This window comes from Moschus berezovskii, chromosome 3 (genome assembly GCF_049115385.1).
Source record: "Moschus berezovskii isolate FMDL1 chromosome 3, NW_MosBer_1.0, whole genome shotgun sequence".
Classification (NCBI taxonomy): Eukaryota; Metazoa; Chordata; class Mammalia; order Artiodactyla; family Moschidae; genus Moschus; species Moschus berezovskii.
Window position 1 is genome coordinate 59,077,827 of NC_142462.1, and position 12,806 is coordinate 59,090,632.

Below are 12,806 nucleotides of genomic sequence, written 5' to 3' on the forward strand. Positions count from 1 at the left end.
CAAGTTACTCAGTCTGGAGCTTGACCAAGTAATTAACACAGTATCAGGCTATGAAGGATATGGGTGGTATTTCACAAGATCAAGAAATAGTATAGGCATTCCAGGAAGAAGGACCTGCATGCATGATGATTTAGGCTTAAAAGGACAACATACACCTCAGGAGTGGTGAGTGGCTAGGTAAATATATATAGTAAGATGACAAAGGATATCTTCAATAAAGTGGGTAGTGAAGACTGTTAAGGGGCTCATGTTCCACGCTTAGCAACAGGACTTTTATCCAATAAACACTTGGACCAATGGAAGGTTGCTTTTATTTTAATTTAACCTTAACTTTAACTCCTGATTACAGAAATAAAAACGTACTTCAGAAAAATTGGAAAACAGATAAAAGCAGCAAGAAGAAAAGATAAATCAGCTGTAGTCTTAACACTGAGGAGAAATCATGTTTAACATTTCAGTGAGATCCCTCCACTCCTTCACATATATGTAAAATCATATATAATTTTACAACATTAAGGAAAAATTATACATGAGCTTTGTGATCCTCTTTCTCTGACTTACAATATAAATCACAAATATTTTCACATACCATTAAACATTCTTTTTAATATAATTTTAAGTTGCAGGATAGTATCAAAGAGTATGGATAAACTATAAATATTAATAGTTCTCATTTTTTACATTATATTATTTTCTTTTTAACTTAATTCTGTGATGTGTGTACTCTGCTATAAATCTTGGAACAAATATCTGGGTTTTTTTTTAGTATAAATTTCCACAAGGGAAATTTCCAGAGCAAAGGTATAGCAAATATTCCAAGACTTTGGAAAAGTAGTTTCAAATTATCTTCCATCAAGGTATGAGAGTGCTAGATTTCAGGAACCATCATCAACAATGTTGATTTGAGATTTATTTTGTTTTGTTGTTTTTTTTGTGTTTTGTAAGTGAAAATGGAATCTCAGTATTGATCTTATTTATTTGATCCCTACTATGGCTGAACACGTTCTGTGTTTACAAGCTCCCTGTAGTTGTGAGAGAAATGATTATGGTATCCTTTGTCTTTATTTCAGCCTCTGTCTCATCTTTTCAACTAGCTGCATAATAACTGATAAATTATGACATTCTGAGCTTTAGGCTCCTGGATTGTTGAGGATCTTAAGTGAGGTAATATAGATGAAAGTATTTTGTATACAGTAAAGCAGTAGTCCATTCTTTTCATTAGAGACAGAATGGTGAGCAGAAAAAACATTTAGAGTCAGAGAAGCCTAGGCTGACCTTTATGTCCTAACCAGCTGTATAATCTTATTCTAGTTACTTAAATTCCCTAAAGCTCAGCTTCCTGATACATAAATAGAAACTGTTCCTACTCACAGGTGTGAAGTGAGGGAGTAGTCATATATAATTCATCAGGGACATGCCTCTTGAGTCACTGGGTGAGTGGTGAAATCATCAAATGAGGCATAGGAGACACTGGAAGAAGCTGGTTTGTGAAGCTTGGGAAGTGATGAATGTGAAGTGTTTGAGGACCTTGAAGGGAATTTGGAAATAATGTATGAAGTTCAGGAAAGGAACTGGGGCTGAAGGTTTGCCTTTGAGAGTCATCAGCACATAGATGTCAGTTGAGCCTGGGCTGAGTCACCCACAGAGAGCATGAGATACCAGAAGGAAGCCGAGGTGGGGACCCTGTGGCCAATCGCCACTTAAGAGGCAGGCAGCCAAGACTGAGAAGTCATGGTTGGAATATAAGATTACATGGAAACAGTGGTTCACTAAAGCTAAGTTAAATAAATATTTCAAAAGAACAGTTTTAATGCGTGGGTAAAGACAGAATCCAGATTGCAGAAGGCAAAAGTCAAAAGATGAGGAAGTAAGAACAGTTTTAATGGCAAAGGGAAGGAGAATGATAAGGCTTGGATGATGGGGCTCGGTGAGGGGCAAAAGTCAGAGAAGGAATTTCTTTAAATTGAAAATATTTAGATATTAAAAGAAGTCAGTTGAAAAAAAAGGAATTGAGCTTCTAGAGAGCAAATAATTGCTGGTCCCATGTCCTGAGAAGATGAAGCAAGATAACAATAGTTCAGTTAAGGGCAGGGGGAATCATACATCCTTCTCTTAGACAAGAAAGAAGAAAATAACAATCTCAAGGGTGAAGAAAGAAGCTGTAAGCATTCATACATGATGCTATATATTTTATAGCATCTATATATTTTCCCTCTGTATTACAGAAGTCAAGGCCATCTGCTGGGGGTGAGCAGATCCTGGAAGACATTGGGAGTTTCAGGAAACTGGTAAAAATCTGGAATAGCTTTTAGGGAAATGGTAAAGAAAATTAAGTAAAGACAAATGAAAACATTTCCCAAGAAAGTTTACAGGCCCATTTGAAGTTGAAACAGTAACTATATAAAACTTATAACTGACTAGAGTATTTGATTTTCCCAGATAGCACCCCCTTCATCAAAGCTGTCAAATGAATATCTTATAGCAAACAATTCGGTGAAAAGAAAAGGGGATGGAGGGTGCTGCTGTAGGAACAACTGACGTGACTGGTGGAGGTTAAACCAGGAGGAGTCCGAAAGGGAGAACTAAGGAGACTAGAAATCTTCATGAAATTGGAAGGCAGTAAAGTAGTCTATTAAAAAGCAGAGACATTACTTTGCCAATAAAGGTCCATCTAATCAAGGCTATGGTTTTTCCCGTGGTCATGTATGGATGTGAGAGTTGGACTGTGAAGAAAGCTGATCGCCGAAGAATTGATGCTTTTGAACTGTGGTGCTGGAGAAGACTCTTGAGAGTCCCTTGGACTGCAAGGAGAACCAACCAGTCCATTCTAAAGGAGATCAATCCTGGGTGTTCATTGGAAGGACTGATGCTAAAGCTGAAACTGCAATACTTTGGCCACATCATGCAACGAGTTGACTCACTGGAAAAGACTCTGATGCTGGGAAAGGTTGGGGGCGGGAGGAGAAGGGGATGACAGAGAATGAGATGGCTGGATGGCATCACCGACTCTGTGGACATGAGTTTGAGTGAACTCCGGGAGTTGGTGATGGACAGGGAGGCCTGGCGTGCTATGATTTATGGGGTCGCGGAGAGTCGGACACAACTGAGCGACTGAACTGAACTGAACTGAACTGAAAGGTGGGATTTAAGAGACTGAGAGAGTTAGGATTAGGAAATTCTAACCTGAGAAAGAGATTCCAGAGCAGGACATTTCCAAAGTGGAATAAGTCTCGGCACTCACCACGCTCAGCATATGAGCATGAGAGGAAGCTTCTGAAGAAGTAACTGTAAATAGAAGTTCTGAGGACGATATTGGAAGGATTTATCATGTGGGTGCTGAAGTCTTAAACACGATGAGAGAGGTTTAACCATCACCACTGTCCTGGGTAAATATCTATCAAGGAGTATCCAGAATTTGCTAGGTGACAGTGAGAGTCTGGAGAGTGAGGATACAGCCAGATGCAAGGCAATGGTTCAGTGAAAGGGTTGTAGACCGTGACATTTGGTCCAAAACCTAGCTTCATCCCTTGCCTGGTACGTGAGCTGAGCCAGGTCCTATAACCTTCCTAAGCCTCCATTCCCTTATCAGAAAAATGGAAATATTAAGATTACATCATAGGACTGTTGTAAGAAATAAGACAAAACATGTAAAGTGCTTATCTAGTACCTGACACATAGTAAGGGCTCAAACATGCTATCTATTTTATTAGATGAAAGAAGAATGAGATGGAGATTTGAAAAACAATGGTTTGTATTGCCAAACTCCTTGCTTTTCTTTATGTCTAGAAGGGCATTTGAAATTCCTAAAATCAAATAAGTAAAATCAGTCTAATCCACACACTCCTCCATAATTTTTCCAGGCAGATAAAGAATTATTCTCTTACCTCTATCTTAAAAAATGAATTACAGTGACGCCCTTAGGGTCAACTTACTTATATAAATAAAACCAGTTTAAGATATTGTGAAATATGTAGAAATAGAACGTTGGTTTCATAATGCCTATGTTTACTCAACAGAAAAAGTGATAAGGAAAGAGGAACTCCACTGGTCTTCTCAATAATCAAATATTAGTCCTTTAGCAGCTGAAAAATCATTAATAACATTTTTTCTGACCATGAGAAATGAGAATTTTTAATAGTGAATTAAAATAAATGAAAATAGTAGAAAACAATACATAGGTCTATCCCATATACATCTTCATGTTGACTGGTATATGTGAAGCACATTGGACTGGAACTTGAGATCAGAGAGGGTAGCATTTACTGAGGAACTATTATGTGTGTGGTACTATGCTGAATATTTTCCATTATCTCAGTCAATCTTCACAACAACTTTGTAAGGTATATATTAATATTCCCGCTTTGTAGATGGAGAACCAGAGGTTCCACAAAATTCAGTAACTTGCATTAGAGAGTAAACGGTAGAACCAGTACTCAATTCCAGCTCAATTTGGCTTCAAAACCTATGAGCACTGCATTACTTCCTAATTTATTATGTGAAACAAATTACATGACTTAGAAAAACATGAAGAGGCCTGTCTGTCATATTTAATATTCCTGGGCCTCTACCTTTTAAACTACAAAATAAGTGGAGTGATTCCTCTTTCAGTTCTAACAATTCTATCATCATTCTAACTTTATTAACCATTAAGATGAAAACCAGAATCACAAATAAGAAAAGCTTAAATATTTAGAGCAAACAAACAAAAAATTCTGACCTCCTCCCAGAAGGCTGTTACATTCTCCATCACTACATCTGTAGTTGTTAAGTTATATTCCAATGTCTTATATTCTTGCTTTTGTAAGAAATCCTGTTTATAAAAGAAAGCAAAAACATATTATAGAACTAGGATAGTGTTAATCCATTATTATTTCTATTTAAACTCTAATAAGTGCTGCATTTTGTATTTTAAGCATTATGCTAGAAATTTTTTCCTAAAAAATAATTTTAGAAGTGTTCTAAAGTTAATTGTCAAGTACTAGGATTGATTATATTATAAATGCATTCTTTAAATATGTGACATTTTAAAGAACTTATTTATATATTAAATTTTAATATACCACTGACTCATCCTTGTACTCGACTACATGTTAACCTTGGTAATGAATTTATAAAGCACACCTGAACTACCCACTAATTGCCTCAATTCAACATTAAGAGAGAGAAAACTAGTATTTTCATCTTTATAGCATCCTCCTTTCATTAGGTCCATGGTCCACCATTGGCAAACTCTGATAGTGGTTTAGTTGCTAGGTCTTGTCCACTCTTGTGACCCCATGGACTGTAGCCTGCCAGGCTCCTCTGTCCATGGGATTTTCCAGGCAAGAATTCTGGAATGGTTTGCCATTGCCTTCACCAGGGGAATCTTCCTGATCCAGCGATCAAGCCTGGGTCTCCTGCACTACAGGCAAATTCTTTACCGACTGAAGTACCAGGGAAGTCAAACTCTGGCCTAGGTTAAATAATGTCAGAACTACCTGAAAGTGGCTCACCCTTCACCCTCGTTTTTTTAAACTTATGGCACAGTGATTTATTTTCTGGATTAAATATTTAAGTATATATCAAAACTGTATAATGAAACATTTTAAATTGTATATTAATTCTAAAAATTATAACCACATCCAAGTTCCTGGTGGTGATTCTGTTAGCTTGGCATAAATTGAGTCTTATTACCTTAAAGACTTTAGAACTTCTCTTCAAAATTAACAACTACGTCAGCATGCTGAGATTTTAAGGTAATTAATGTGGCATACAGTGTCATTCTCATCCATCACACTGTTCAGAAAAATACTTAGAAAAGTTTAAGGTAAACATTCCTAGCATTAGCTAGAAAATTTTATAACTTCCTGATGAATCTGCCACCATGATTTTGCACATTTGCCAAGTTCATTAGAACTATTCTATTGATTGATTACTTGAATAATAATCTCCAGAATACAGAAACAATATCTTCTTCAATTTCTCTGACTAAAACCCCACGGGCTTTCATTTTATTTCACTAGGCTTTACAAGGGCTTGTTGGCCCACATACAGACATCACGAGAGGAAATACTGTGCATCAAACAGGTCCAAGGCCAAGAATTCATCCCTAGAGAGTTTGCTCGTGACAAAAGTTCTAAACTGTTCTAAATTCACTGAGTCAGATGACCCATTTTGGTACACTACCTGTATTTTGTTTATTGCTCCAAGAGAATCATACCAAGTTTGTACAGCCCAGGGGAACTGCCGAGTAACTGCCATGCGCAGAACGATGCAGAATGAGATGGTTGTGAATATTTTTCGAAGGATGATTCCTTTGAGCAGTGCATAAGGAAGCACAGATAAAAATACCACAAAGAACCCTGAGAAGAAAAAGGCTGAGCTATTGAGGTATCTCACATAGGCTGCCTTCCGGGTAAGTTTCAGTTCTGTTCTAAAAAAAACAAACAAACAAATAGTAAGATTTGGGGTGCTTATATACTTTCCAAACTATCAGACATCTTGCAATAAAAAATCTGCACATAGACTCTCAAAAGCTTTCTGTGTTCTGATCCTGGTTCTACACTAGATGAGCTGTGTGACCTTGAGCAAGTTATTTAACCTCTCTGGGCCTCAGTGAAGAAAGCTGATCGCCGAAGAATCGATGCTTTTGAACTGTGGTGTTGGAGAAGACTCTTGAGAGTCCCTTATACTGCAAGGAGATCCAACCAGTCCATTCTAGAGGAGATCAATCCTGGATGTTCATTGGAGGGACTGATGCTAAAGCTGAAACTGCAATACTTTGGCCACCTCATGCGACGAGTTGACTCACTGGAAAAGACTGGAAAGGTTGGGGGCGGGAGGAGAAGGGGACGACGGAGAATGAGCTGGCTGGATGGCATCACCGACTCTGTGGACATGAGTTTGAGTGTACTCCGGGAGTTGGTGATGGACAGGGAGGCCTGGCGTGCTGTAGTTCATGGGGTCGCGGAGAGTCGGACACAACTGAGCAACTGAACTGAACTGAACTGAATAATGAATAAACCAGCATATAATACCTATAAATAATATTTTTAAATAATCTCAATAATTATTACCATAATTATTATATTATTTTATATCTTAATTCATATCATTATTAATTTGTAGATTAATGAGACTAGTAATTTTTTATTGGTTGATTGGTGTTTTAAGTAATTTAGTACTGATATGAGAATAATGTTGAAAGATTTATAGAAGGAAAAGACAATTCTGGGATTCCCTAATGGATTGTCAACATTTTAGAAGTTCTGGTTTGGCTTTGGAGAACCTTGAAAATAACGTATGAGCCAAAGAGGAGTGGTTCTCAAGACTTGCTTAGCACAGGTAAAAATCACCTGAGAAACTCTAAAACGCAGTGTATCAGGATCACCATTCAGAGATACTGACTGAGTCTGCAGTAGGCCTCCAGAATCTTTTTAAAAAAGATTGCTGCCAGTAATTCTTGGGAAATTACAAGAGAATAGATAGTGCATCCACCCTCTCTCCTTTCAGGATAATTATTTGCAATCATACTTTTTTTTATTCTGAACTGCAAATGTGAACTATTTTTTCAACACACACAGAGAAGAGGTTTAAATGCACCAACAGGCAGAAAACAGGGAGTGCAGAGCTGGCAAGAACAGAGGACAATGCTTCCTTCGACCTTCATCCCACTCTCACAGGATCATCAAAACTGGAGTCACTTGTGATCCTTCCATTCAGCTCTTGTGAGGGAAAGAGCAGAGATGAGACAGACAAGGAGAGCATGCTGGTGGGAGGGAGCGATAGCTGTGCCTAGCATCTGGGTGCTAGTTCCACATGCTTGTACAACTCAGAAAAGTTCTCACTCTCAAGTGGTAGAATTCAGACGAAATCTTTTTTTCATGTCTGAAAAAAAATGTAATCCTCAGCACTCTGATGAAGAAAATGAAGTGCAGTGCTCCCAACCTACATCATGATTCCTAGTCTAATGCGGTTTAGCTACCTATTTTAATTACTTGGCACTAAAGGCAGATTATGATTTTGGAATCTAACTGGGTGTGACTCTCAGCTCTGCTGGTTATAGCTATGCCATCTTAAGCAAGTTGCTCTTCCCTCTGTTCCTACAGGATCCACATCTACCGAAGAGAAATGTAACATCTCCCTTGTGGAGTTGTCGCCACTATAGATGACAACACAGGAACTGGCACTTAGAACTTATGTGTCTCTCTAATCTTCAACTGAAAGAAGAATACTGTTGGCTAGGCTTATATTTTTTTAATGCTAGAAAACACTGATTACCAAAATGTTAATAAATTTGTCAAAACTGTTTTTGTATATTATAAACAGTTGAGGAAAATGAAGGAATGATAACTACAAGAAAAGAATAATGGGCTCAAGAACATGTATTGATATAAGAATCACCCAGAAAGCAGTATTCTCCATAATAATAACACTAACACTTTGAGTCATAAAAACATTTTATCTTATTATGATTAAAAAATAATTGAAAGTGACTTTATTACCAGAGGGCAGTAAAGAATTAGATTTTCAGGGAGCACTGCATAGCCTTTTACCCAGTTCAGCAGTGACCCTTGAGAGCTAACTCAGTTGTTAAAGAGAAAAATTTCAACCAACTAAGCAGGATCTTTACGGATGTTTCTGGAAAGAAAATATAATTCCTTTCCTGGATTTGTCTTGAAAGGCATAATAAAAACAGGTGACCAATCATGTTTGGGCAATAAATAGTCTTTTACTCTTTCTATTTACATGGCAAAGGACTTACCATTTCAGCATCTCTTTTGTTGTTCCAATCACACACCTGCAGCTCAGTTACCACTGTCTACTGGACTCAGCAGCTTGAATCCCTGATAATCATACTGGTATCATCTAAAATGGAACTCTTCTCTTTAGTATCTTTTCTTCCTATGAAACTCTCATGAGCTAATTCATTCTGAAATTATTTGCCCTTTAACAGAAGATCTATGCCCACTGAGTCTCCTAGAACCCTTTTTTAAATTGCAATTTGTAGAACATGGAACTTGACTAAAGAAAAATAGTCTTAGAGCCACAGAAATACCTTGGTTTATATCGTGTCCGAAATTTTCTCAGTAACAGTATCCCAATCTGTGCTATACTTTTTTGCTGGCTATAATCTTTACTAACCAATGAAAGGAAGGTTATCTGAGGCAAAACAAGACCAGAGAGCAAGATGGGTGCCAAGTACTGATTCTACTTCAGGCGGCAGCTTTCATTCCTTGAATTGACTTTTCAAGTGGAGGGTTTATAGAACATAATTTATAGATATTACCCTGGCATTGCTCTTAAGTAAAGGAAGAACAAACACATTTTAAACAAACAGAAGGGGTTTTTTTTGGTTTGCTTTTCATGAGCCATAACATATAAATTAAGGAAGTTGTAATATTAGAGAATCATTTATTTGGTTCAGAGTCGTATCTTTTTTACTCTAGCAGTTTTATTTAAGGTTTCATTCAGCCTCTACCATCATGATCATTAGTTTAGTCTATTAAGCGGCTGTAACACAAATAGGCAGTTCTTTTGTAAGATATCCTTGTAGTGCAAAAACAGCTCATCTATGTAAAATGGCAGTCCCATGAAAATGACATTAGACCATTAATACATGAATATTGATATAATTTAACACAACTATTTGGTTGTCATAAATTTCAAATATGAGCTGAAGTCCACTGTGACATACTCATTTTAAATATGTTAAACCTTAATTGACTAATTCAACAGATATTAAAATTTTTGGAATGACTTACTGTCTTAGATTTTCAATGATTTTTTCCATTGCTTCTTCCCAGCAGTATGCCTTAACTGATTGGATATTTTCAATCATTTCTGATGTAATCACCAGTCTTTCATTGATCTTTCCAGCTCTCTGATCTCTGTAAATTATTTCATTCACAAATCAAATACTGAGTAAAAAGAAGTCAAACTGCCCACTAAGAACTGCCCAAGCTTTTAAGAAAAGCCAAATTTCTTTTATTAAACAGATGGATGTTTATTTTATTATCAAATACACAGTAACAAAAATAGTACTATCAATCAGTAAATGCCTCCCATGTGAAGACACATGTATTAGATACATGTCATATACTATGCCTAATCTTCTGAGGGAGGTGACTATCTCATTTTAAAAATGAAAAAAAGATTCCATGCAAATAGAGACCAAAAGAAAGCAGGAGTAGCAATACTCATATCAGATAAAATAGACTTTAAAACAAAGGCTGTGAAAAGAGACAAAGAAGGAAACTACATAATGATCAAAGGATCGATCCAAGAAGAAGATATAACAATTATAAATATTTATGCACCCAACATAGGAGCACCGCAACATGTAAGACAATTACTAACAAGTATGAAAGGGGAAATTAACAACAATGCAATAATAGTGGGAGATTTTAATACCCCACTTACATCTATGGATAGATCAACTAAACAGAAAATTAACAGGGAAACACAAACTTTAAATGATACAATAGACCAGTTAGACCTAATAGATCTCTATAGGACATTTCACCCCAAAACAATGAATTTCACCTTTTTCTCAAGTGCACACAGAACCTTTTCCAGGATAGATCACATCCTGGGCCATAAATATAGCCTTGGTAAATTCAAAAAAATTGAAATCATTCCAAGCATCTTTTCTGACCACAATGCAGTAAGATTAGATCTCAATTATGGGAGAAAAACTATTAAAAATGCCAACATGTGGAGGCTGAACAACACACTGCTGAATAATGAACAAATCATAGAAGAAATCAAAAGAGAAATCAAAATATGCATAGAAATGAATGAAAATGAAAACATAACAACCCCAAACCTCTGGGACACTGTAAAAGCAGTGCTAAGGGGGAAGTTCATAGCAATACAGGCACACCTCAAGAAACAAGAAAAAAGTCAACTAAATAACCTAACTCTACATCTAAAGAAACTACAAAAGGAAGAAATGAAGAACCCCAGGGTTAGTAGAAGGAAAGAAATTGTAAAAATTAGGGCAGAGATAAATGCAAAAGAAACAAAAGAGACCATAGCAAAAATCAACAAAGCCAAAAGCTGGTTCTTTGAGAAGGTAAATAAAATTGACAAACCACTAGCCAGACTCATCAACAAACAAAGGGAGAAGAACCAAATCAATAAAATTAGAAATGAAAATGGAGAGCTCACAACCGACAACACAGAAATACAAAGGATTATTAGAGAATATTATCAGCAATTATATGGCAATAAAATGAATAACCCAGAAGAAATGGACAAATTCCTAGAAAAGTACAACTTTCCAAAACTGAACCAGGAAGAAATAGAACATCTGAACAGTTCCATCACAAGCACGGAACTAGAGGCTGTAATCAGAAATCTTCCAGCAAACAAAAGCCCAGGTCCAGACGGCTTCACAGCTGAATTCTACCAAAAATTTAGAGAAGAGCTAATACCTATTCTACTCAAACTATTCCAGAAAATTGCTGAGGAAGGGAAACTTCCAAACTCATTCTATGAGGCCACCATCACACTAATCCAAAAACCTGGTAAAGATCCCACAAAAAAAGATAACTACAGGCCACTATCACTGATGAACATAGATGCAAAAATCCTTAACAAAATTCTAGCAATCAGAATCCAACAACACATTAAGAAGACCATACATCTTGACCAAGTGGGCTTTATCCCAGGAATGCAAGGATTCTTCAATATCCGCAAATCAATCAACGTAATACACCACATTAACAAACTGAAAAATAAAAATCATATGATTATCTCAATAGATGCAGAGAAAGCCTTCGACAAAATTCAACATCCATTTATGATAAAAACCATCCAGAAAGTGGGAATAGAAGGGACATATCTCAACATAATAAAAGCTATATATGACAAACCCACAGCAAACATTATCCTCAACGGTGAAAAACTGAAAGCATTTCCCCTAAAGTCAGGAACAAGACAAGGGTGCCCACTCTCACCACTACTCTTCAACATAGTTCTGGAAGTTTTGGCTACAGCAATCAGAGCAGAAAAAGACATAAAAGGAATACAAATTGAAAAAGAAGAAGTAAAACTTTCACTGTTTGCTGATGACATGATCCTCTACACAAAAAACCCTAAAGACTCTACCAGAAAACTACTAGAACTAATCAATGAATACAGTAAAGTTGCAGGATATAAAATAAACACACAGAAATCACTTCCATTCCTATACACTAATAGTGAGAAAATAGAGAAATTAAGGAAACTATTCCATTCACTGTTGCAACGAAAAGAATTAAATACTTAGGAATAAATCTACCTAAGGAAACAAAAGACTTGTACATAGAAAACTATAAAACACTAGTGAAAGTAATCAGAGAGGACACTAATAGATGGAGAAATATACCATGTTAGCGGATCGGAAGAATAAATATTGTAAAAATGAGTATACTACCCAAAGTAATTTATACATTCAATGCAATCCCTATCAAGCTACCAACGACATTTTTCACAGAACTAGAACAAATAATCTCACAATTTGTATGGAAATATAAAAAACCTCGAATAGCCAAAGCAATCTTGAGGAAGAAGAATGGAACTGGGGGAATTAACCTGCCGGACTTCAGGCTCTACTACAAAGCCACAGTCTTCAAGACAGTATGGTACTGGCATAAAGACAGAAATATAGATCAATGGAACAAAATAGAAAGCCCAGAGATAAATCCACGCACCTATGGACACCTTATCTTTGACAAAGGAGGCAAGAATATAAAATGGAGAAAAGACAGTCTCTTTAACAAGTGGTGCTGGGAAAACTGGTCAGCCACTTGTAAAAGAATGAAACTAGAACACTTCCTAAC

The 12,806-nt window shown here is 36.5% G+C and overlaps 1 protein-coding gene across 1 annotated transcript in view; it reads right to left on the reverse strand.

Annotated features, from left to right (window-relative positions):
- The window catches only part of CFTR (CF transmembrane conductance regulator), a 207,158-nt gene that overhangs the window by 136,104 nt on the left and 58,248 nt on the right, over positions 1-12,806 (reverse strand). Inside the window, exons 7-9 of the mRNA XM_055420807.2 lie at positions 9,744-9,869; positions 6,166-6,412; positions 4,718-4,810 (exon numbers count right to left, since the gene is read on the reverse strand). Coding sequence (XP_055276782.2) covers positions 4,718-4,810; positions 6,166-6,412; positions 9,744-9,869 — 466 coding nt within the window. The remainder of the gene's footprint in view (positions 1-4,717; positions 4,811-6,165; positions 6,413-9,743; positions 9,870-12,806) is intronic.